This window comes from Fusarium oxysporum, chromosome 6 (assembly GCF_000149955.1).
Source record: "Fusarium oxysporum f. sp. lycopersici 4287 chromosome 6, whole genome shotgun sequence".
Classification (NCBI taxonomy): domain Eukaryota; kingdom Fungi; phylum Ascomycota; class Sordariomycetes; order Hypocreales; family Nectriaceae; genus Fusarium; species Fusarium oxysporum.
The window spans coordinates 1,426,930-1,453,107 of record NC_030991.1 but is presented as its reverse complement, the minus strand read 5'-3'; the positions used below and the strand labels follow the sequence as shown (position 1 = coordinate 1,453,107).

Below are 26,178 nucleotides of genomic sequence, written 5' to 3'. Positions count from 1 at the left end.
TCCGGACCTCGCCCGGGCTGTCCCCCCCACACATGCACAACCGGGAACATGCTTGACCGGAACTGCCGCAGCCAACCAAGATACTCCTCTATCGCCCGTCTCCGGCACTCGACCCGACTACCGCCGTTCCCTGCATCGACGATCTTCCACAGCGTCGCGCCTACCAGCCTTGTCAACTTCTCGGCACCCGGCTTCAGCCATGCATTCTTCCGGTTCGTCGCGAATGACCGCCCTGGGCCCTCGAACACCAAGCTATCGGCGATGTCCCGTAGCCTTATCGTCTCGCGGATCTGACTCCATTGTCCGCCCGTAAGTTTGTCGAGCCAGCCCTCGGCTTCCCGCACGAGCGCCTGCGCCGTCTGCTGAAAGCTGTCCACGGTGATCTTATCGCCCAGATAGTTGAGAGTCGTGCCATCACTGTCCCATAGCACCCTCGCTTGCCCACCTTCCTGATTGCGGTAGCCCCGTCCGTACGTCATCCACTGAATAATAGCGCTGAACGGTGTGTATGAGCCGGTTGCGAGCCAATCGCGATGACCCTTCTGGAACCGATCGATAGCCGCAAAACTCGTGTCGCAAGTCGAGTCCTCGGAGTCGTACGGGTCACACTCAAAGAAGTGCTCTAGCATCAGAATCCGCCCGCACCATAAGATAAGGCGCCACGAAAAAGGAACAACGCTTGCATTTAGACTAAAAATAGTAATAATTGCGCTATTTTCCTATTCTCATACCTAACATGTGCTACTGGAAACGCTGAAAATTTGAATTAGTGGCGAGGCTATATATTGCCATTCTGGGTACTTCATGAGGAGGTCATCAAGAGTACTAGGGTCGCATTGGCTTGTAACCAACACCAACGCACGAACAGCAGTCTCCGAAAGTAGGAACTTGACGAATTCGTCCTCAACCTCAAGAGAGAGCTTCACTAATGGGGCCAAATCAAGCTCTTGTGCCCTATTGGCCTGAAACTCCTTGGAAAGAAGCTCAATGACTGACTCATGGCCGCTGACCGTAGCCCAAAACAATGGCGTCGCGCCCCATTTGTCCTGGGATTCTAGGCTGAATTGGTTATAAGCAAGCAACAGTTCAACGGCAGCTTCATGCCCCTTACCGGCCGCAACCGATAGTGGCGTGAAACCAAAGTTGTCTATGGTTACTGGGTCGATTCCCTGCTGCAAGAACAACTTGATAACAGCGTCTTGTCCGTGCGCAGCAGCCCACCATAGAGGCGTCCTGCCATCATCATCCTTCTCATCGAGCTTGATCTTTTTCTTAGTCAGTAGCTTGAGAACCTCGTCATGCCCATTTTCCGCCGCAGAACAGACAGGTGTCCGACCCCATTTGGTTCTGGATTCTGGATCCACCCGGCTGTCAGCGAGGAGTGCTTGCACAATGTTGCGGTGTCCAAATGAAGTAGCATAATATAAAGGAGTTTTGCCTTCTTCATCGCCAAAATTCGGGTTAACTTTAGGGTTGGCGAGGAGGATACTGACGAGGGTCTCATGGCCAGACATGGCGGCATGAGACAGAACACTTCGATCCCAGATGTCTTTAGGGTCAGGATTGGCACCTTTATCCAATAATAATTGTAGAATATCCTCACTTCCAGAGCAGGCTGCGGCCCATAATGGCGTACGATGCTCAATGTTCATTGAATCAGGGTTGACGTTGTCGAAGGTGAGTAGATGCTTCACTACCTCCTTGTGTCCGTTGTAAGCCGCCCACCACAGGGGTGTTTCGCCAGTCCTGTACTTGATGTCCGGGTTAACGAGACGAGTAGCAAGTAGCAGTTCCACAATCTCCTCATAACCTCGACAAGCTGCCTTGGCAAGTGGGGTCTCGCCGTTTCTGTCTTTAGGATCTGGCTCAACATCCTGCTGGAGTAGCAGCTTGACAATTGTGTGGTGCCCGCTACAAGCAGCCCATGAAAGTGGCGTCAGGCCGTTGTTATCCCTCCAGTCCTTCTCGATAGGACTGTCAAGCAGTCGTTTGACTACTTTTTCGTAGCCACTTTCGGCTGCCCATGACAGAGCTGTACGACCGTCAGAATCTTTGCAACTGTAACTGTGACCTCGCCACAACAGGGTAGCCAATAATTGATCCAGCCCAAAATATGCTGCTAAATGTAGCCCCGATACGTGCAGTGGTACTTGTTGGCTGTAATCTGGGTGCCGTTCCCAAAGTTTGGTAGCCAACATTCCTTGGCTTGATGCTGAAATATTGCCTTGGCTCTCAAGAAGGTTTAGCGCAAGAATTTCCTCATCTCCTGACATGGAGATATCACGAACATGATGTCCCCAGTTTCGCGCCGCGTAATCGAAGAATGGGTATGATTGAAGACGTTCCTCAAATTCCACATCTGTTGAACATTGGCCACTGCTGAAAACATTGAAAGAGAGGTAGACAACGCAAACTGTCGCAATCTCAGCTTTCGCACCCGAAAACCAAGACTCCTGCGATCGTACAAAGTACTGCTGCGTTGTATAATGAACCAGGCGGATGATGTTACTCTCTTTGTCGACCACAACCAAACCCGCACACACCGAAAGCATATGCTCTATCTGGGGTAATCTGTCCGTATCCAGGTTCAGGACAGTTGGGTCAACCGCAAGAGCATGCTGAAGTTCTAACGTAGTGAGTGGCCGCTTCGCATTAACGATCCATGATAAAACCTGCTTAGCAGCTTTTGTCTGAAGTTTAGCCTGTCCTTCAATTCGCACCATTGCATCCTTATACACACGATCGTATATATCCACATCCGTTCCAGTGGGTAGATTGGCCAGAGCCGCTCGAACATCCGGCGGGGACTTTGCCCCGACCAAGGAATCAAATAGAAGCTGAGCGAGGAGGAACCTAGAAGTACATCAGTGCTTTATATCAAAGATAGATAGGGATGACGCACATTCCCCGCGCCGACTGGGTAATCCTAGTCTTGATTTCCCGTTCTAGTTCCGGATTGCACCCCACAGAGTATTGCATCTGGAACATATTGCCATCAAGATATCTATGCACATCTACATCATGGGCATAGATTTCAATTTCCAGAGACCTTCTCTTTCGGAACTTCTCGCTAATTTCCGGGATGTCCCTCGAAGTTGCAAAAATCTTTGCTTTAGAATTTTCCTGAAGATCAAAAATTCCATTTAGAAGCCTACTTCGACAGCCACCGGATGCTTGGCATTCATCCAGTGCATCAATAACAATGAAGACTCTCGAATATAGAGTAGATACTGACTGTAAGGTTGTCGAGATTTCGTCGAATAAGGGCCGTGTCTGATACCTGTGATGTCGCTTATACATCTTCCCTACACTATCCGGTAGAGTAGGCCGCCGTTGAGCTAACTGTTTCAGAAGACTCGCCAAAAGGTCAGTAGCCTTCTGCTCATGCGTCCGCTGGAAATTGCAATATATATAGGCGATTCCAATCGTATCATCATCGGAATACCGTTTAAAAAGCTCATCAACTACGATTGATGTAAGAATCGTCTTTCCTGCGCCGGGCATGCCGAGAGCGAATAGTGTTTCTGTGCTAGTCTCCAGCCACTCCTGGAATGCTGTCGACTCTAGGAGCCAATGTCCCGTTCCTTCCTCTCGCTGGCTGATAAAGTCGTTATGCTGAAGAGTATAATCAATGGCTGTCAGCCAGTTTAGAATTTTCTGGTCCTCTTCGCGGCGCTTTTGGTTGTCCTGGAACTGGTTGAGACGATCCACGCCGGCTTTCGTAGCCCGAGATGTTTCACTGAACACGGATTAGTTGTGGTCAGTATGGGAGGCAACTTATAAACTACTTGGAAAGCTTTCCGTAGAAGGCATTCAGGAGTGCAACATTCTCTGTCATGCGGCTCCGTAAATCGCGTATGTCGTCCGGCTCCCACATAAGCCTCTTCCAAATTTTCTTCACCTTCTTTCTCACATCTTGATTTCCTGAGTGTAGCTCGGTATACTTGTTGAGTGTTTTTTCCAACGACCTGAGAACCTCCCAGCAGCCTTTCTTGATCTCTTTTAACTCGTCTGCTTCTTTGCTGCTGAGCTCCCAGTCTGGAATGGTATCTACGTCTCCGAGAGAATTGTAGAGAAGTCGGGTCCTGTCAGATGTAAAAACTCAACAATGCCCAAACCAATCATAGGAATCCATACTGATCGGTTATTTCCTTGAATTGGCCTGGTGCACCGGCAAATTCCTTGCGAATTTTAGCAGCAAGCTCAATCACCGTGATAAAGTCTCCAACGCTGAAACCGAAGCTCATCTTGGTCTCCGTTCTATATTTATCGTCACAGTCACAACCATAAGCTGTAGCGATGTTGATTGAAAGACGAAAACTGGTGAAATCGGCTTCCTAAGTCTTTTAAGTTATGTCAAGCTTCCGGACCATCCGCAAATTCTGCATCGCAGGGCGAGAGTGCTTTTTGTTCGAGTCGGCAACCAAAGTGCGGGGTGAATTTCTCAGCACTGCACTCATAATGTATTGCTGCCTAACGAGGGGTGAAAATATGCAACCGTTTCCCTTTTCATCCATACTGGTAGGGCCATGCAGCCAACAGTTATATTTCAATGAATCACAGCGTGACTGTTCTTTTCTCAAGGAAGAGGGAAGGAGACAACATAGAAAGCACATATACCCTATGCAAGAGATAGTCACCATAAGGGTTAGCATTCGTCATATTTGGTAAGCATAACAGAGTTTTTTATTTTTATGGATACGCTATGTGCTGCTTACTGCGCCTTGCTGTCATCTCTTCTCATATGTTATCTTCTCGCAAATAATATACTTCCGTTCGTCCGATGAGACTGACGTGCCGCTTCGAGTGTTAGTTGATTTTTCTGTATTCGAGCCAACAAGAACCTGCAGGTAGAAGGCCTCGTTATGGATATCGCTAATTCTGAATTATTACCCGTACCAATTGGAGAACCTCCAGATGATTTTATTTTCGCCGGATCATCGGCAGGCCCTGCCGTCCGAAGTTTGGTTTGTTAGCTGCCATGCAGCCATACAGTGATCTCCCAATAATCAAGGAAGCAAGACATACCCCAGTAGACCCTGTTAGCCCCTATCTTCTGCAGGCGAAGACCCATAGCGCCCAAAACTCTTCAGGCTGCAATTATCTCTCCATGGAAACTGATACAGACATCTGGCGACCCGAATTATGCAGTTGCAGAAACGCAATGCGTCTCTGGTGATAATTCTTGAGTAGGCTGTTTGGAAGTGGATCTTAATTTGGATTATAGCTAATGCGGCTAATAAGTTTGTTCTGAAAAGAATAATGGACATATCAATGGAACGCTGCGTAGTGCTTCGTTCAGCTAGCCGAGACGATGGCTCGGAGTTCTTGCACCCTTGATTACGATAGTTCAGACACTATCTGGTTATGTTGATGCTGGGAAGCGTTACTCCTGTCCCGTCCACAATTCGTGCATCACCGTAGTCGTGGGTCCATTTCTTGCGGAGGGCACGGACCAAATATTCTTGTATTGACCCAAACTCCTAAAGATCCAAAAGGGGAAGGTGCACGGGCCGCAAAAGTTGGTATTGGGCCCATTACCCGTGGTAATTGGTAGGCGGTCAATAGGCGGACGGGTACCCGTCCTTCTAAAATGGGACGGGTCCCGTCCCAATTACCATATCTGGTATAGCTCACTCCGCTATCGGTCTCCTTCTCGCGCCATCTCGAATGTCGCGTTCTACTGCACTCGCTGCTAATCGTGTCGAGATTACGGGCTAACGACGACTGCTTCGCTATGAACGTCAACCAATCTCAAAGTCCGAAACCGTTTCCTGGTGATTGTCTCCCTCCTGAAGGCGAGTATGAGTCACGGGAGGCTCTATTCGAGGCAATCAACGCCTGGGCAGCGACCAGGGGCTATGCGTTCATAACTGGAAGGTCAACCAAGGAGAAAACCGGCAGGAGGACGATCACGTACATGTGTGATCGTCGCCGTAACCATCCAATCGTTTCCAGAGAACGCCAACGTAAGACGACAACTCGAACAACAGGCTGCGAGTTCTCTGTACTTGCGAAGGAAAATAATGATAGAAGTACCTGGACTCTGCGGCACCGTTCTGACAGCCGATTCTCACTACATAACCATGAACCAAGCCAAGACACCACCGCCCACCCGGTACTTCGAACACTGTCTAAGGAGCACCTGTCTCAACTGACTGGCCTTGCCAACGCTGGGATAGCCCCTAAAGAAATTAGAACGTACATGCGGCAGAACACCGACACGATAGCAACACAACAGGACATCTACAATCGTATTGCAGATGCTAGACGAGAAGTGTGTCAAGGACAAAGCAGCATTAACGCACTTGCTGATCAGCTGTTTAGAGAAGGATGTTGGAGTCAATTTCAAACCGGTCCAGACGGTCGAGTCAAAGCTGTTCTATTTGCGCATCCCGAGTCAGTGGCATACCTACAGGCATATCCGGATGTCTTAATCTTAGACTGTACATATAAAACCAACAAATACGGCATGCCACTTTTGGACTTGATCGGTGTCGACTCTTGTCAACGTTCGTTCTGTGTCGCGTTCGCTTTCCTGAGTGGGGAATGTGAAGAAGACTATTTTTGGGCGTTAGATCGATTCCGATCGTTGTGCGAAAACCACAGGATTAGGCATCCCTCTGTCATCTTGACTGATCGCTGCCTAGCATGTATGAATGCTGTCGATACTTGCTTCCCATCATCAAGGCCGCTGCTATGTCTCTGGCATGCTAACAAGGCAGTTCTTCGCTACTGCCAGCCGAGATTTACGCGCCAGACTCAAGGGGAAAACCCGGGAATCGAGGCTTGGAATGAGTTTTACGGCCACTGGCATTCGATCATCAACTCACCAAATGAACAAACTTTCCACGAACGTGTGTCCGAGTTTGAGAAGAAATACATCGCGGATTATATCGAAGAAGTCAAATATATCAAGACAAACTGGCTTGATCAATACAAAGAGAAGCTGGTGAAGGCGTGGGTCAATCAACATCCCCACTTTGACAACGTCGTTACTTCAAGGGTGGAAGGCATACACTGGCTGCTCAAGAGCCACCTCAAAGTATCTACATTGGACCTGTTCGAAGCTTGGCGATCGATCAAGCATGCACTACTTAATCAACTGGCGGAGTTGAAGTCGAACCAAGCCAAGCAGAAGATCAGGACACCTATCGAACTCTCCAGTATTCTCTATGGTGCAGTACGTGGTTGGGTGTCTCATGAAGCTTTGCGAAAGGTTGAGCAGCAACGAAAGCTTCTATTTCATCAAGGCTCTACTCCTTCATCGGCCTGTACTGGTTCTTTCTCACGATCACAAGGGCTGCCCTGCGCCCACAAGCTGGAGGGTTTATTAGCTCAAGGCCAGACTCTACAACTCGAAGATTTTCATCCGCATTGGCACTTGACTCGGGAAGATAATCGAAGGCCCCTCTTAGAACCCCGCCAGCGAGTCGATCCAGTGACTACGAATTCGTCTTTGCCGTTATCTAGTGTGAGAAGAGAACTTGGCGGCTTTGAAGTCATTGAGAAGGCGAGGCCGATACGAAACCCTCCTTTATGCAGCAAATGTCATATACTAGGTCACGCAAGGAACTCAAAGGAGTGTCCACTACGATGCTCGGAACTAAGAGCATTGCCAGTTATATCTTCAGACCAGCCGCAGGTGTGTTCGAAAACCTTTGAGTGGATACCCTTTACGACCCCTGAGGAACCAAGGCCACCAGTGATGAAAACGCTCGGCGAAATACAGTGGCAACCAATCACAACTTTGGAAACTTTCGAATTTGAGAATGAATCAACTTGTCAAGATCTGCCATCCCAGTTGACCATCGAAACAGAGCGGGTGGACCGACACATAACGACTCCAGAACCTCGACACCCATCACCTACGCCATCGACGTGTAGACCGCAGGTACCACCACAGTTAAATTCGAGAGATCTAGCTTCAAACCCAACTACACATCTGAGGCATGACGATCCACGAGCCATCCATCAGAGATACGTCAAGTCTAGAGAGGATTGGTATAAGGCTCAACCCCCAGGAGCCTGGCTTGGTAATCGCCAGTATCGAAAAGCGATGGGCTTACCTTTGGGATACCCAAAAGCAAGCTACAGCTGGTGTCTTGATTATAAGCAGATGGGGAGGTGCTGCAAGACCCCGACGGGTCCCAGAGAATGGACTAAAGAAGAGATGATGGCTTACTTAGACTGGGATAAAGCAGAAGCTGATCGAATTGAAGCACAAGTAGCTGAGGAGACCGAGAACGGACGACTGTTTACAAGCAGAAGAGGTATGGGCGAGCTGTGGAAGATAGCTCAGCGGGATATCGATGAACAAGAAGCCTTGTATGCTGCCACGGAACAGGAGGAGAGTTGTATTGTAGTTCAGTCCTAACTTTAGTAGAGTTTATAATGAGCTTATAGCTCGGATAAATCAAGACTATACAAGTTAAAGTCAGCGATTTGCTTTGAGTAAAATTAGCGGTTGATGGACTTCAAGTAAAACCACTCGAAATAGTTCCAATCCGATAGCGGAGTAAGCTATACCAGATATGGTAACTCGGACGGGACCCGTCCAGTTTTAGAAAGACAGGTACCCGTCCGCCTATTGACCGCCACGGATGACCCAGCAACGTGCACGGGCCAAATTTGTTGTATTTCGTCGAATTACCACCACGACTGCTTACAGTAGGTTCCTCGAACAACGAAACGATCAAGCCTCCTAGCAAGAACTAGCCAGCCTCAAGCCTTCTATAAACACCAGCCCAAAATCAGCCTCGGCCGGTGAAGCCTATATTAAGCTTATCTCCTTCGTTGATATTTCGTCTCCAGGATACCAACTATACAAATACGTATCTTTTAGCTCCCCAAACAGACCTACCCTTTCGGCGGTTTCTTCGCACCGTTCGACAACTAGAATGGCAGGGAGAGAGAAACCTCCATTCCAGTGCCCTTTAATAGGGCCCAAAAGGATCCCTTCCCATGTCTCAGTCTCCAACTTGTGCGCAAAATCTGGGTTTGATTTTGGATCTTTGGATAGATGTATCGGTGCGTATAATGGTACCGATTCTTTGGATCGTGGCTTGGCAAATGGAAGTTCGGCAATGTATTCCGTGGAGTACTGTTCACTGGGCTGCGCACGCCGGACTCTGAACCGTAATACTTTGGCTCGAATTAGGATGCCATGAGCTAGACCGAGCAGTCCAATAGCCGGCCTTCGTTGATACTCGTCCCATCCCATGAATGTGCCGTTCTGTGATTCAATCTGCACGTGAAGGTAGGGCTTTTCAGCACGGAAATAATCCATATACCTCGCGTAGCTGAGATACTTCATCTCACCCTCCCAGCCAGCCCAAGAATAACTTGGGAACTGAACCCTTCGACGCGCAGGCTGCAAATGATACCAGGAAAACCCAAAAAAAAGCCCCTCTACACTGGGTCGTCCTGGAGGCACGGGAAGAATAGGCACCCCCCAATGATGACTGAACGGCCATGGAACACAAGACTTGCGGAAAGTTTCCAAGGTGCCAAGCATAGCATTGAGGGTGTCTGAATCGTACGTAAGGCGTCGCGTAGAATATTCCTCTATGCAAGGGATAACGTCCTTTGGGTGAAGTCCAGTGACCCGAAAGGGAAAATATCCAGGTGAGATGCTGTGCCTGAACTTGTTCTTGTTTTTGGTATGAAGAATTTCTAGAGGTTTGGAGATTGCTTCGCAGCAATGCATGCCACAGCATTCAAAGTAAACCTGGTGGTCCGTGAAAACAAGTCGCTTTTTCGAAAGGAGGCCTTCTTGATAAGTCCACCCACGGGTTGCCCACACTGAATCCTTGATGAGGTGATGAGAGTCTTTGAGGGTGGTTACAAGGCAAAGACTCCCAGTTTGTGTGAGTTTCTGGGGAATCCTTGGTGTTCCCAGGACTCCCGGTAGTCCGAATGAAGGCCCGTCACCCGCAGCGGCAATGATAGTCAAGTAAGCACCAGCGTATACGCGGTCCATTCGGCGGATCTGTTCGTGTTTCTCCTGAGCGTCTTGCGGAATACAGTATCTGTCGACCCACAAATATTCGAAATTTAACTCTTTCGTGACACTGATCGCATCCTTTATGACTTTCGGTATAGATTCTGCGTTGATGTGACTATCGTGAAGTGATCGAAGAGGCTCATGAGAATCAGGCGGACCCCACACGTAGCTGAGTGCAACGTATTTGCATGCCTTTGGTGCTGGTATGATAGGAAATAGCCGTTCTCCCTTACAGTCGATAACTCGCAGTGAAATGGCATCTCCTTCAATCACAGGAGAACATGCCTTTCTATGGTACTTGCTGCAGAAGTTTAGCCAGCTTCGAACGATGTCGAAGTCGATTCGATGTGGATTGATATGGCGGGCTTGAATTCCTCTGCTAGAAGAAGCCATTGGATCCAAAGAACAGATATAACCGGTCTCTCTTGCAGTTTTCTGTATTTCCTTCCATGATCCCTTGGACTGGCAATCATCGCTGCGAATGACAGCAAGACAGGTTGTGTCTTCAATGTTTGGTATATCTGTGACCGAAGAGTCCCGATTTAGGGCAAAAGTCCGGATGTTAGAGAATGCATGAAGGCAGAAACTGGCGCAAGCAGGCTTGGTGCTGTGGGTGAGTTTGGGCCGCATATCGACAAGGAAGCAGCATATTGGGCATGTAGCAGAAGAAGGAACCATTGTCAGATGATCCAACTTCGAAATACAACGACCGCCAGGCTGCGTACTTCTAGTCTTGAACGCCGTACGAAAATCGATCGACGCGCATCGGGAACAAACGACATCCTGCTTATTGGATGTATGGAGGGTCGAGTTTAAATCCAGCATATTCGAAAGCTGACTGATTGTCAAATTTCGTGCCTTTTTCCGAGCAGGCTCCACGTGATTTGCTAAAGATGTACTCAGCTATCTCGAATATAGAAGTCTGGACAATGTTCAAACCTAAGACATAGTCTGTTGAGCGTTTCTTATTTGACATATCTTCAAGGATCTCAAGCGTTGTTGAAGGGAGAATGTCATTAAGCTCCATTAGCTGGAACAAGGCGGTAGGGTGCTGCGCCTGCTGAAATATTGTGGTATTCGGCCGGCGAGGAACGTTGTGGCTTGCCGTCAAAGTCGCAAAGGGCCTATTATAACGCTACTTATACCAGATGATAATGACGATGATGGTGGTGATGGTGCTGGTGGAGATGGTGGAGGTGGTGGTGGAGTAAAGTGTTGAGAAAGCTGAACTGCGATATTCAGCAATGCCTTGAGTCGCGGTGGCGGAGCTTTATCGTGTTGGTTGGCCTACCGTGTGATGCCAAGCTCGGTCTCCACTATTGTAGGCGGTAGCTGAAAGTCACGGTTGCCATGCAGATGCAGTTGACAGGGTAAGTTAGCTATATCTGGTAGTACACTGAGATAGAGGAGAGAAAGGAGTGTGAGGCGAGGATCAGGGTTATAGTAATTTTTCTAAGTAGTAGATTACTATTTACTAATGCTGCAGGTAAAGTACTTTAAGCAGATTAAATGCAATGGATACACGCAATTGTTTTTACTAACACGTCGGTCTTCCCTAACTCTGTGTTGTAGTGAGGGATTTTCTTTCCCTATGATACTCTCTGCATTGCTTAGAAGAATGCCCTGGCTGAACGCCGGGGGCTGTATTTCCCTCATTAGCAATGGAAAGGCATAGGCCCCGCCAGGGCTATGATGAGGCGAGGCAATAGTTATTGGTGGGAAGGGCTGCTTACGTGTCATGGCTTGAAAGTCTGTATTGGATTGGCTCAGAAATTAGTATGCGTGCCTAGCTGCCTGATTGACCGCCGATTAGGCTGACATCACATTGCGCCACCAAGAATGAACTGGAAAATGACCAAAGGGTTGTTCAATAGCCCTAGTCACAACTGCTATGCCTCGTTCACCGTTTACTTATATTTACCCTCGAGGCCTGAAAAACCGGTCTGTGAATCTCTTATGCCTTAGTTCTGAGATTCAGCGAGGGATCAATTCTCCCTCCAACATGTCAGTTTTAGTCTCCCCCCAGGGGTATAATCTAAGTGACGATTTATTTATTTCTGCCAAAAATGCCTTCATCGATTCTCTGCCTGCAGACACAAAGGTAGATTTCAAACAATGCAGAACTTCAACAGAGCTTCTCGAGGAGGCGGAACAATTCAACTCTTTCCGATCCAACAGGAAGCTCTACGCAAAGCCTCTAGAAAATCTGAAAAGGTTCAGCGACCATCTTGAACCTTATTTCAATATTATCGGAATTGCAATTTCGTCCAATCCAGATGCTGCAGCTCTCGTCTGGAGTGCTATCCGCCTCATCTTGAAGGTACAGAACCGTGGATAGTGCTATTCCTAACACTACTGTACCTAAATGAGCTGAGCTAACTACTTGGGTACTGAACATTAGCTTGCTAGCAACTTCGGTTCTTTTTTTGACAAACTGTCAGAATTGCTGGATGACTATGGCCAAAAGCTGCCACGTTTTCAAGAGATTACCAACTTGGCACAGGGCAAGTGCAGCGATGGGTTTCGCTCCACTCTGAAAAACATATATATGGACCTATTCGAACTCTTCACGGCTATTGCACAAGTCTTCACCAAAAAGGATGGTTGTAAGTAAGGCCTATCAAAGCTTCTCCATACCCAAATACTATTTTTAACCTTCAACGCCATTTAGCTCTCCAGTCCGCCCCAATTGTCGCGTGGAAGCTCTCGTGGCAACCTTTCCACATACGATACCAGAACTTCCTGGACCGGCTGCAAAAACACACAATTGCCTTTGATGACGAACGAAAGTTTCTGCAACTGACAGTAGCGATGGAATCACAATCCCTCCAGGAACAGCACCATCAGTTGACCAAAGAGTATTTTGCCTTAGTTGAGGAATCCAAGTCTCGATGGGATACGAATAAAAGAGGTAGGATTATTCGCAAAATCCTTCCAGCCCCGTACGTACTAATTAGATACCGTTTACTAGATGACACGATCCGCGAAATAACTAAATGGGTGAATCCGCCTACCGATCAGCATGCGAAGTGGCCTTATGATGAGGCAAAACAACAGCATCTACCAGGCACTTCCCAGTGGATTCTTGAGGACAACACCTTCACCACATGGATAGCAACTGATAGCGCTTCTGGAGATGTCAACTCTTCCTACACAAATCTTCTTTGGATCAAAGGTAGAGTTATCCCCATAGAACGCATCCCTCCCCTTTCCAAGCGGACCAAGCCTGCAAGGGAAACAAGATATACTAATATTTTGGCTTACGACAGGGAACCCCGGCACTGGGAAAACTGTCCTTGCAACTGAGGTTTTGCATAGGCTCCAAACGAGATCCTGGACCAAAGACCAGCCACATGCTACAGCGTCCCATTTTTTTTCCTTCAGATATGATGTGACCCGATGTCTCCGGTCCGCTTGGAGTACGCTCGTATCGCAGCTTTTCCGACAGCTTCAAAACTGGGATGAGATTGTAGATCAGTTTGCATTTATCATGGTCAAATCGGAGCATCAGTACGCCACATCTGCAGAACTGATTGCCCTACTCCATGTCATTGCACTGAGAGTCCCAAATTTGGTCCTCCTTCTTGATGGGATTGATGAATGTGAGGATCCAGAGAACGTCATTACAACACTAGCACATTCTCAGGAAGGGACAGAGGCAAAGGCAGTTATTCTGAGCAGACCCAACATTCAGTTCTTGCATGATCGCCTAGACCGTGTCCCACATATTCATCTCACGCGCGAGAAAGCGAAGTTGGACATTCAAACCTATATTCGCTATCGACTACAAGGATTTAAACCAAGCCAATTCCCAGCAAGATGTTCTCACGATTGGATTGAGGCAAGAATAATGAGAGGAGCAAACGGTATCATTCTCTGGGCGAAATTGATGTTCAACTATCTCCAATTGGATCTGGGTCCTGAGGATCGGGAAACTGCTATCGAGTCACTCCGGCAACAGGAGGAAATGACAGATATGTATATCCGTATACTCAACTACATCGCTACGAGACACGAAAAATATCGTTCCACTGCACGACGCATATTTTCTTGGCTGTCTTTTCCAACTCGATATCTCTCTGAAGACCAGCTGTGGGAGGTCACTTATTGCATTGGCAGGTTGTCAGAACCTCCTGGTCTACGATCCGACCCATCGCCTACCGAAGCGCAAAGATCAGATTTCCATAAGTCTGTGATCATGATATGCGGCTGTCTTGTCGAGAGGATCGGGGGACAGTATCACTTGGTGCACCAATCCGTCGTGGAATTCTTTTGGTCAGGATTCAAGGAACCCAAATGTCAAAATCCCGTTCTTCTACAGTTTTTACCGACACCTTCACAAGCTCACAATGATCTTGCTACAGAATGTCTCTCCTATCTGCTATCTAGAGTTCCCGCAAAACCGCTTTCTGGAGATATCCGGCAAGGGATTGGGCCTGGTGATCTGTTCAACCATCTCCCATTTGCCTGCTACGCTGCAACTTCTTGGCCTATACATCTCGAGAAGGGTGCTAAATTACTAGAAGAGTCCTTATCTGAGGCCCTCGGATTCCCTCCAGCAGATATCAAATCATTTCTCCAGCTTCTTCAAGCACTGGACAAATTTACTTCTACGAAGTTAACCCTAAACACTTGGGTAGAAATTCAGTATTTGGTGGCCAGTGACATCTCGCATCTTGACGGCATCTTAGAATGGCTCAACGTTGTGAATGGACTATCCGTGAGTGATTTACGACTGCCGAACAAGTTCCGGGACCTCCCAAACACGCTTCAAAGATTTGTTTCGGAGTTCTCGCACCTCGAGACCCAGTGGGGTCCCACCCTCCGGAAAAAGCCCCATGAAATCTGGGGTGACGTGACGGCATTTTTCAAGACGGAGTTTCTTGCGCGAACAAAAGCGGTGTTTATCAGCTCTATGGCCCCCTCTAGTTTCGGGGACGATACGCTAGGCTCGGAGCCACTGGCCACGTGTAGCCGCGACTCTGCAGGCTCGGGTAGTCAGACGGAACGACTCGCTTGTCTCAATGTCTGGCCCAGCAGGTTCGTCATGGAAAACCGTACATCCCGCACTAGATACTTCCAGCTGCTAATTTTGGTGCAGAAAGTTTCAAGAAGCTGTGTCGGGCAAGAACGCAGCAAGTGGTTTAATTAAGCCGGAGGCATGCTCAGGCTGGGTTGCCCAGTACGAAGTTTATGACACCAAGCCACTAGAGGCTGTCAAAATTCACGATATTCGAGTTCCCCTAAACGATGACGAGGTTTTTGAGCACGTGCAGTCTTCCCTTGAATATCGGAAAACTGGACAGAACAAAACAACTGTTCAGAAAGAATGGAGCCTTACGTTTCCAATTGCCATCAGTCCGAATCTAGATATGCTAGTTATTCTTCGAAGCGTCTGCTTTCTTGAAAATGTCACTCCCGTCCTCGGCAATGATGGTGACCGCGCAACATCAACTACCACGTTCAAATTTGTCTCCCTTCGCCAGAATTCTCAGCTCACTGAAGCTTCCATCACGAAAAGAAGCAGCCGTGCAAGACTGCCTCGTGAAGCCCAGTCACAGTTACGGGTGACAGAGTCATACTGTTACAAATTTAACCACGACGGCCGTTATCTGCTTCGAGAAAAGTCTCGGTGTCTCCCTACTTTATTTCAAATCAAGACCACATCGGACTTTCAAACATATGAGTTGCAGGTCACCTATATAGATCAGCAGAAACTGAGTTGCTCCGTCATTAATCAATATCGACCTCCAGGTAGCATGACGACCATTCGTGCTTGCAGCTTTCATCCAACCTTACCCCTGCTTCTCTTTTACACGACTTGTCTGGGGCAATGTCAGCTTGTCTTCCTCTGGAGCTTCAATAACAATACCTCACATCGGTATCAACCCGAGGCTTCACGAAATCAGCTCTTCAACTTGTGGTCGCCATGTCAGCAGAAATCCGGAATCGAGAGCGTTGACTTCTCGACCACGGGCAACGAGATTATCATTGGAACCCGACATTCACCGAACCCTGAAGTTGTGGATCTCCAGACCGATGAATTTTATGATCGTATCCGAGCCCAGAACCTCGAGAAGCAGATCGGGCATGAAATTGTCGTTAGAGGGACGCGGTCACAGGACCTGCAGCAAATTTCATCTACTACCTCATCACTGGGATACTTAACAAGCGTGGAAGGAATGCAACTCAACTCGCAGCAAGCCCTTGTTGTTGGCTCTTCATCCTATCACCTTGACATGAGTATTACGGAAAGTCATAATGCGCTCCAAATGAAGCATACCGTATCCGGTGCAGTTCAGGCGAAGCAAGACATCCTATCCTTTCCAAATACTTGCAAAGTCGATAATAGTATCAAGGCGGTTGTAACACAGTCTAACTCCGCGCCCGATACTGCCAAAATCGTCCTACACCAAGATGCACCCCCATTTTACGACTTAGGAAAAACAGCGAAATCAATACCAATGGTGTCTTTCCCCATGGTAGTTCATAAGTCTATCAATGCAATGCAACCCCCGAGATACCAGACTGGAACAGATGGGAGGAAGCGTCGTGGATCAGAAGTCGATTATAATAGAGGTAACCGTCGGAAACTCGAGGATGTTGATTCTGGCAATTAGCGCGAGATCTAATTTAGTATAACGTACATGATAAGAGAATGGACCAGAAAAGTGAGTGGACCAACTATACTGTGTAACGTGTTTGATAAGTGAGTGGGTCAGACAAGTAAGTGAGTCACTGCACTGTATAGTATTAAAAAACCTACCCTATAGTATCCTTTTATTCTAAATAAAATAGATAAAAGTCAACTCTCCCCTGTAAAAATTCTTTCTTGGCACGCACTGTTAGTGCACTGTTAGGAGCGGGATTTTCTACGGGCTACTCGGCCACACAATACTGCGGGGACGCCATCGGCTCCCTAACAGCAGTTTTCAGAGAAGGAATTTTGGAGAGTTCACCTTCTCTGACAACACCTTTGTCGGATCTAATGGCGGCACCTCAGAACCAGAACGCCTTAGATATCGGAGGACGGTGCCCGTGGCATCGGTAGCGACATCCTCCCGATCAACGACGCCGATTGCGATGGGTTTTTCCCCTTTGAAGGCAAGCCGCACCGCCGGCCTCTGATTCCTTCCCAAGGTTTTTCCCTGCCGCCACGACAGTCGACTACGAGCTACAACTTGGTTACTGGAGATTGTGGACTGCGTCAGCAGATGTAGTGATGCGTGAGAGAATTCTGGTCGGTGGAAAAAGCTCGACAGTAGATTGCCCCCGAACCCGCTGACGGGTGACGGGCTTGAGAAATACAGCACCTTTTGTGCCATTGGTATGCTGGATGGTGAAGGAAGCGGGGTTTCCCTGTACCTAGCTAGCTCAGCACGTCTTTTGCTCCAGTAGGAGATCTGGCTTCGTTACAGCCACCCAGACGAAAAATATACAAACAAACAAACAAACAAACAAAATAGATAAAAGTTTAAAAAAAATACTTTTAAGAATAGTATAATTAACCTTATTATAAAATATTTTTTTAAGATTTTTAGCTATTTTATTTTATATAGTAAAGCTTAATTATACAGTATAAAATACAGTATAAATAGGTTTTAACGTTTATAGCTATATAGAATTTTTCTAAAAATCTTAAAAAATTTATATAATATATTTTAAGACTTATATATAGGCTACTAAAATTACAGCCAATTTAGGCTTAGTTTGAATTTTTAAAGAATTTTTTAAACCCCGGATTTAAGGTGGAAATAAGATTGACTCACTCACTTGGATGACCCACTCACTTATCAAACACGTTACCTTAAACACTAAACTTTAAATTTCTTAAAACATGCTATTTAAGTCTAAAATGTAAGTAGGGATATTTTTTAAGTATCTAACTTAAAATCGTGCATGTAAGTATTTTCCCAGGACTTTTTAAAAATATAGCTAGTTAGTAAAATTTAAAAGTCTTAAAAAAGACAGTGCGAATAAGATTTTTTAATTTTATTCTTAAGTAAAAGTTTTTCAGAGTTTTAAACACTTAGTTATATAAAATATATTATCCATTTAATATACCCTGTAAGTGTTAGCTTCTGGTAAGTTAATTCTGATTTTTAAAAGCTTATTAAAGATACTAGATCTCAAGGTGTAAATGCTAAGAAATTAATTTTTGGTCCACTCACTTTTCTGGTCCACTTGCTTATCATATACGTTAGCTAGTTTTTGCTTTAAATAATAAACTGTTTAAGATTAACGTACATGATAAGCGTGCGCAACAGATAAGCGTGCGCAACAAAAATCTCAACCTTCTCAAGATAAATCATAATAAAAACATAATATATTATCTGATTAATTAAAATCAATTAACGTACATGATAAGCAAGTGGGCCATCCAAGTAAGTGGGCCAAAAATCCCTCACCTTGCAACATTTCTATCTAATCAGATAATTCTCAACCACCAAGCATGCCGAACTCTTCTACTGAGGCTAGAATGCTTCTTGCACTTCAGGCCCTTCAAAATAACCCCAAACTAAGTGTCCGACGCGCTGCAGATACATATGAAGTTCCTCGCAATACCTTACGTCGCCGCCAGAATGGCATTCAATCACGACGCGATACTACCCAGAAATCACGCAGACTATCTAATCTAGAAGAAGAAATAGTAGTTCACTTTATTCTCGACCTAGATTCGCGAGGGTTTCCTCCGCGACATTCTTTTATTGAAGAAATGGCCAATTCTCTCCTCGCTGACCGCAAGGCACCACCCGTTGGCAAGCGCTGGGCTCATAACTTCGTTAAACGACAACCAGAGCTCAAGACGCATTTCTTTCGTAAATATGACTACCAGAGGGCCAAATGCGAAGATCCAACTATTATTCGAAACTGGTTTAAGCTCGTACAGAACACAATCGCGAAGTATGGTATCCAATCAGAGGATATCTGGAACTTTGATGAGACTGGCTTTATGATGGGTGTTATCTCAAGCGGCATGGTCGTCACAGGTTCAGAAAGGCTTGGAAGACCAAAATCAGTGCAGCCTGGGAATCGTGAATGGATTACAGTCATTCAAGCGATTAATGCGGAAGGCTGGGCGATCGAGCCGTTTATCATTGGAGCGGGCCAATATCACCTTGCCAACTGGCATGAAGAACCTACCCTCCCAAACGGCTGGGTTATTGCAACGAGCCAAAATGGCTGGACAAACAATGAACTAGGTCTTGAGTGGCTAAAGCACTTCAACCGATGCACAACTGACCGATCAGTTGGTTCTTATCGTCTTCTGATCCTTGATGGCCACGAAAGTCACCACTCCGTCGCTTTTGAGAAATATTGCCAGGAGAATAATATCATCACGCTCTGTATTCCGGCTCATGCGTCTCATCTACTTCAGCCTCTTGATATCGGGTGCTTTGGGCCACTAAAGAAGGCATATGGTCGAGAAATAGAGCATCTGATCAGATGCTCTATAACCTATATTTCGAAGACTGAGTTCTTTCCCGCCTTCCACGCCGCCTTCCAAGCCACTATAACCGAAAAAAATATCAAAGGGGGTTTTAGAGGAGCTGGGCTTGCTCCTTTTAACCCGGAAAGCGTGATCTCAAAGCTTGATATGAAGCTGCGGACTCCAACGCCTTCCGAGGAGGTTGCTGAACCCTTAACCCCATGGGTTTCAAAGACCCCAAAGACAGTTCTTGAGGTCCAATCTCAATCTGCTTACTTACAGAAACGAATCAGAAGACATCATAGCAGCTCTCCAGAGTCACTTATTCAAGCTGTGAAGTGTTTTGAGAAGGGAACAAGCACAGTCATGCATAAGCTAGCCTTAGTAGAGGCTAGGATGAATGACCTTGAACAAGCAAATGAGATACTTAGTCGACGCCGAAGGGCAAAAAGAACTCGATTACAGAAAGGAGGGGTGATGACTGCAGGGGAATCAAGGCAAGTAGTTGATCAGATGGATGTAGATGCGCAGGTAGTGGCCGAATCGTCGAGAAGTAGTGGTCAAGAAAGGTCGGCGCGACCGGGCGTTCGGCGCTGTGGTGTATGCGGAAAGACTGGGCATAATGCAAGGACCTGTCAGGTAGTGATTGAGACGTCTAGAGGAGAGTATAGCGAGTAGTTCTAATTAATTAGATAGCTTGTGGTGTTTTTATTTTAGTTTTTACCTTAAGGGTATACAAGAAGTGGCCCACTTACTTGGATGGCCCACTTGCTTATCATACACGTTACTATATCAATTTTCAGTAGTCTGAATACCCTCCTGACAGGTTCTTGCATTATGACCGGTCTTGCCGCATACACCACAACGCCGACCACCTGGTCGCTCTGACCTTCCTTAACTACCACTTCTTGATGATTCGGCTACTATCTGCGTATTCACATCTGCCTGATCAATTAACTCTTAGGCTTCCCCTATAGTCATATTCCCTCTTCTCTGTAGGCGTGTTCTTTTTGCCCTACGCCGCCGGCTAAGCATCTCATTTGCCTGACGAAGTTCCCGGATCTCAGCCTCTTGTAAGGCTATCTTATGTAGAAGAATGCTCTGTCCTTTCTCAAAATACTTCACAGCTTCAATTATTGACTCAGGGGAGCTGCTCTTATGATTTCTGATCCTTCTTTGCAGATACTTAGAGTGAGATTGGGTCTCTAGTATTGTCTTTGGGGTCCTTGAAGTCCAAGGGGTCGAAGGTTCAGTGACCTCCTGGGGAGGCGTTGGGGTCCATAGTTGCATATCAAGCTTCGAGATGACATATTCTGGGTCAAAGGGAGCAAGCCCGGCTCCTCTAAAACCTCCCTTAATATTTTTCTCGATTATAGTAGCTTGGAAGGCAATATAAAACGCCAAGAAGAAGTCAGTCTTCTCGATGTGGGTTACGCTCCTTTTGATCAGTCGCTCTATTTCTCGACCATATGCCTTTTTCAGCGGCCCAAAGCACCCGACATCAAGGGGCTGAAGTAGGTGTAATGAATGAGGCGGCATACAGAGTGTAATAATGTTGTTCTCCTCACAATATAACTGGAAATCGGCTGACCGATGACTTTCATGACCATCGAGGATCAAAAGACGATAGGCGCCAACTAATCGGCCAGTTGTAGCCCGATTAAAGTGCTTTAGCCAGTCAAGGCCCGTCTCGTTATTTGTCCAGCCATTTTCGGTTGTGGCAATAACCCAGGTAGCCGGGAGGTTGCTTTCTTTATACCAGTTCTGAAGGTGAAATTCGCCTGCAACCACGATAAATGGATCAATCGCCTAGCCTTCTGCATTAATCGCTTAAATTACCGTAGCCCATTCCCGATTTCCAGGCTGGACTGATTTTAGGTTTCTACGCCTTTCCGAGCTGGTGATGACTATACCGCTTGATATTACGCCCATCATAAAGCCAGTCTCATCAAAGTTCCAGATATCATCTGATCGGATGCCATATTTAGCGATTATGTTCTCTACAAGCCTAAACCAATTGCGAATAGTAGTCGGATCTTCGCATTAGGCCCTGCGATAGTCATATCTCCTCTGAAAACGCGTCTTAAGCTGTGGTTGCCGCTTAATAAAATTGATAGCCCAGCGCTTGCCAACTGGTAACGCATCGCGGTCAGTAAGTAGTCGATTCGCCATTTCTTCAACATCACAATGCCGGGGAGGGAATCCTCGCGAATCTAGATCAAGGATATACTGGACTATAACCTCTTCCTCTAGATTACTTAATTTCCGAGAGCTCGGGATATAATCCTCACGAGCAGGAATGCCATGGTGTCGGCGATTAAGGGCATCAAAGGAGACGTCATAGATTTTTGCAGCGCGTCGCAGACTTAATTTTGGGTCTGTCTGATAGGCCTGAAGTGCAAGAATAATTTGAGATTCTTTAAAAGATTGAGACATGTTATTTAATGAAGAATTAATTGATTAGATAGTATTGATGTAAGGTGAGGGATTTTTGTTGCGCACGCTTATCTGTTGCGCACGCTTATCTGTTGCGCACGCTTATCATGTACGTTATAAATCTCTAATAGATTAAGATTAACTTAGGGTTTAAAAGTATTTATATATTATAACGTGCACGATAAGCATGCGAGACAAAAATCTCAACCTTCTAAATAAATATCACAATAAAAACATAACAGACTATCTAATCAATTGAGTTTCAGCTCGAGTTCACCAAGCTCAGTGATCGCAAGTCCGAGACCAGCTCACCCAGGTGTGCGGCGAGCTGGAGCAGACTCGACTACAGCTAGACATGCTGAACAAGACTGAAACACCACGGTCGTCGGTTCAATCGTATGCAGACGCAGCTAGGATGACATCCACCAGCATGTCCAGTCAATCTTCATCTGCAGCCCGATCGGCAACTCCAGAACCGGTGTTCTGCACAGTCGACACATCCAGAGTTCCTGAAGACCATCTTGGAGACGTTACACCAACAATGATTCGTAAGACCGTGGAGCAGGAGATGCGACAGGCGAGTGACCAACCTCACTGGCGATGCGTCGCAGTGACCAGAGATGGACGGAATGCCAACCGCCTTAGGATTATAGGTAGGAACGAAGAAGAAATACAAAACATCAAGACCATCCTCGAAACCAGGAAAGCTCCAGGTGCAAGAGTTCTTCGGGATCAACTGTATCCTATCAAAGTTGATAGCATGAATCGTATGGCCGTCTTTGACCAGGAGTTTAACATCCTCCCCGGAGCAATAGAAACCTTAAACCAGGAGAATGAAGTCCAGATTGCCAAGGTAGCCTGGCTGAGCCGGAAGGTCAACCCCAAGTCATATGGATCCATGGTAGTCTACTTAACTAAGAGCGCCGATGCCAAGAGGCTACTGCAGGAACACTACTTTCTCGTCGCAGGTGAATCGGCATATACGAGTGTATTTAAGCAGACCACTGGACCGGAACAATGCTATAACTGCCAAGAGCTCGGTCACAAGGCATTCTCGTGCAGTAAGAATCGAGTGTGTGCAAGGTGCGCCGCCGAGGGCCACCATCACAGTGAGTGCCAGGAACAGATACCCAAGTGCGCTCTCTGCAGCGGTCCGCATGAGTCATTCAGTAGAAATTGCCTGAAACTTCACCCCAGACGGCATGAGTAAGTCGTTGCAGGTGATTCAACTGAATGTAAGAAAGCAGGGTACGGTACACGAGAGCCTTATGAACGATAAGCAACTTCAAGATCACGCAGCAATAGCGATCCAAGAGCCCCAGGCACACCAAAAGGACAGCAAGCTACTAACGGTCCCTATGGGGCACCCCAGATGGGTTAAGATGGTCCCCACGGTTTGGAGAGAGGGCAGATGGCCGATCCGAAGCATGTTGTGGGTAAACAAGGATGTGGAGGCGGAGCAGATACCGATTGAGACAGCGGATATGACGGCAGCCATCTTGCGACTCCCTGAGCGGCTGGTTCTGGTTGTTTCGGTTTATGTGCCAGGAGGAGACGCCCAAGCTTTACAAGACACCTGCAACGCTCTGCGTCAGGTCACCCTAAACACAAGAAGACAGGCCGGTAGACTAGTGGACGTGGTAGTTGTCGGAGACTTCAACCGGCACGACCAGCTATGGGGAGGAGACGACATATGCTTGACGAGGCAAGGCGAAGCGGATCAGATCATTAACCTTATGAATGAGTTCGATCTTCTGAGCCTACTCCCGAGAGGAACGAAGACGTGGAGTGGTGGGGATTTTGAGACAACAGTTGACCTGGTCCTTGCTTCCGCGGACCTAGCATCCTCGACTGTCAAGTGTATGATACACGGTACCGAGCACGGATCTGATCATTGTGCTATTGAGACAGAGTTCGACGTCTCGGTCCCGGTACCGCAAGCTCAAGAACGGCTCTTGCTCAAAAACGCACCATGGAAGGAAATCAACGTTCGAATTGCCGCAGAATTAGAGTCCACCCCGGAAGAAGGTACCGTACAGCAGAAGACTGACAGGCTTATGGCAGTGGCGCTAGAGGTGGTTCGCGCTCTGACACCCAGAGCTAAGCCTTCACCCTATGCAAAACGCTGGTGGACCTCAGACCTCACGCAACTCCGGCAGATACATACACACTGGAGGAATCGCACCAGAGCATTGAGGCGAGCAGGATCGGCATGTCAGGAGCTTGAGGAGACGGCCAGGGGAACAGCAAAACAGTATCATGATGCTATCAGACAGCAGAAAAAGACGCACTGGAACGAGTTTCTAGCAGATAACGACAACATATGGAAGGGGGCAAAGTATCTCAAGTCTGGAAATGATAGAGCATTTGGCAAAGTACCCCAACTTACAAGGGCTGACGGCGCCCGCACAACCAACAGCATTGAACAGGCCGAGGAGATGTTAGCCAACTTTTTCCCTCCACTGCCGGAACACATCGAAGAGGAAGGGGAGCGACCTCAGCGCGGAGCCGCCATCGTCATGCCAGATGTTACCATATACAACCCCCCTTTCGACAGCCCCACCCTTTCGTCAAGCAAAAAAAAATAGCACCACCAAAATTCGTCAACTTCACTTATACGAAAGTTGGCCAGAATAAATAGCTACCTAAAAGAAGCTTCATTTATTGATTATAGAAATGAGTGGAGATAATTATTTTGACCTGTTGAGGATGTGCTGGGCACGCGATATATGCAAGTCATGCTATTGAAATATTTTCAATATGGTCACTAACCTCCTCACCGCTCTTTCTCGTGATTTTTGATCTTTACCCTCGACAACAGCAGAAAAATGCCTAAATCACGACTTCAATGGGAATATACAGAGGACGATATGGCTGAGGCCATATTGGACATTACCGATCATGGTTTTTCACCCCCTCAAGCGGCCCAGAGAAGAGGAGTGCCCCGAACGACCCTCATCGATAGACTTAACGGCCGTGGGGCCGCTGAAGACCAGATCCAGCCTCGCCGACGTTTGTCCAAGAGCCAAGAAGATAGGCTCGCTTTCTGGATACTCCGTCAGGAGTCTTTGGGCTATGCTCCGTCCCACAGTCAGATCCGCGCTTGCGTCATGGGCCTGCTGAGACAGCAGGGCGAACATCCCGACTTAGGACGCAACTGGGTGATCAAGTTTATCAATCGCCGCGCAGACCTAAAGACCAAGATGGGTAGACGTCAAGCAGCTAAAAGGTTCGACTCTTTTACCCCGAAAGCGGTTCATTGGTACTTTGATATCCGGGATGGCCAGTATGGCTGGATCAAGCCTGAAAACACCGTCAACGTTGATGAAGGCGGTATTATGACTGGTTTCGGCAAGTATTCACCTCTATTACTTGTCGGTGCTTGAATTTTGACCGACTAATTCTCTTCATTCAGGCCTAGATAGCTTCGTTGTTGGAAGCGCGGACCCGAAGCGCAAGGCCTTCCTCAAGGGACCACAGACTCGGAATTGGACTTCATTTATCGAAGCTGTCACTGCTGACGGCCGCGCTTTAGTTCCTGGCATAATCTTCAAGGGGAAGGAACTGCAGAAACAATGGTTCCTTGACGAGTTCAAGCAGATAGCAGACTGGTATTACATAACTTCGCCCAAACAAGTGGACTGATGACCACATAGGCATTGAATGGCTTGAAAGAGTTTATCTGCCCCAGACTACACCTGCCGACGAGTCAGACGCGAGACTGATCATCTTAGATGGTCACGGAAGCCATGCAACAGTATGTCCTCCATTTCCCCCATCTCACGATCAGTGCTGAGTGGTGGAAGGATGAATGGATGGCCACGTGCTTTTTGAACGACGTTTATTGCTGCTATCTACCAGCACACTGCTCTCATGGACTCCAGCCACTAGACAATGGAGTCTTCAACTCGTTAAAGGCTGCATATCGATGAGAGCTGGAAAGGTTCGCCTCGTTGACTGATTCCGCTCCGATGGACAAGGTTAATTTCATCAGGGCCTACGCCAAGGCTCGCCGAGTTGGAATGACTAAGAAGAACATACTGTCTGGCTGGAGGGTCACTGGCAACTGGCCCATTTCACGTGCGAAAGCGTTGCGACACCCTGAAATCCAAGAAGATAGGCCAAACAGCGGCCCAAGAGTGACTCCTGAACCTAGGCCGTATCTTGGCTCGGACGATACTCCACAGACGAGCCGTCAAATTCGTGATCTTGGGTTGAACAAAACACCAAAGACGCGGAGACGGTACAACGTGATAGCCAAGGGCTTTGAGGCTCAACAACAGACAGTAGCGGTGCATACACAGAG

The 26,178-nt window shown here is 47.2% G+C and overlaps 3 protein-coding genes across 3 annotated transcripts; 1 reads left to right on the top strand and 2 right to left on the bottom strand.

Annotated features, from left to right (window-relative positions):
• Nucleotides 1-88: 88 nt before the first annotated feature.
• On the bottom strand, nt 89-4,247 carry FOXG_07205 (uncharacterized protein; the record flags this gene model as incomplete). The annotated part of the gene is made up of 6 exons (XM_018385830.1): nt 89-130; nt 165-690; nt 802-2,853; nt 2,903-3,739; nt 3,789-4,085; nt 4,138-4,247. The coding sequence occupies 6 exons, from the start codon at nt 4,245-4,247 to the stop codon at nt 89-91; spliced, it is 3,864 nt and encodes a 1,287-aa protein (XP_018244557.1).
• A 4,526-nt stretch (nt 4,248-8,773) lies between these two features.
• FOXG_19698 (uncharacterized protein) lies at nt 8,774-10,684 on the bottom strand (the record flags this gene model as incomplete). The annotated part of the gene is made up of 1 exon (XM_018399963.1): nt 8,774-10,684. The coding sequence occupies one exon, from the start codon at nt 10,682-10,684 to the stop codon at nt 8,774-8,776; it is 1,911 nt and encodes a 636-aa protein (XP_018244556.1).
• Nucleotides 10,685-12,008: 1,324 nt separating this feature from the next.
• Nucleotides 12,009-16,626, top strand: FOXG_07204 (uncharacterized protein; the record flags this gene model as incomplete). Its single annotated transcript, XM_018385829.1, has 6 exons — nt 12,009-12,326; nt 12,408-12,612; nt 12,678-12,952; nt 13,028-13,181; nt 13,276-15,046; nt 15,108-16,626. The coding sequence occupies 6 exons, from the start codon at nt 12,009-12,011 to the stop codon at nt 16,624-16,626; spliced, it is 4,242 nt and encodes a 1,413-aa protein (XP_018244555.1).
• Nucleotides 16,627-26,178: the final 9,552 nt, after the last annotated feature.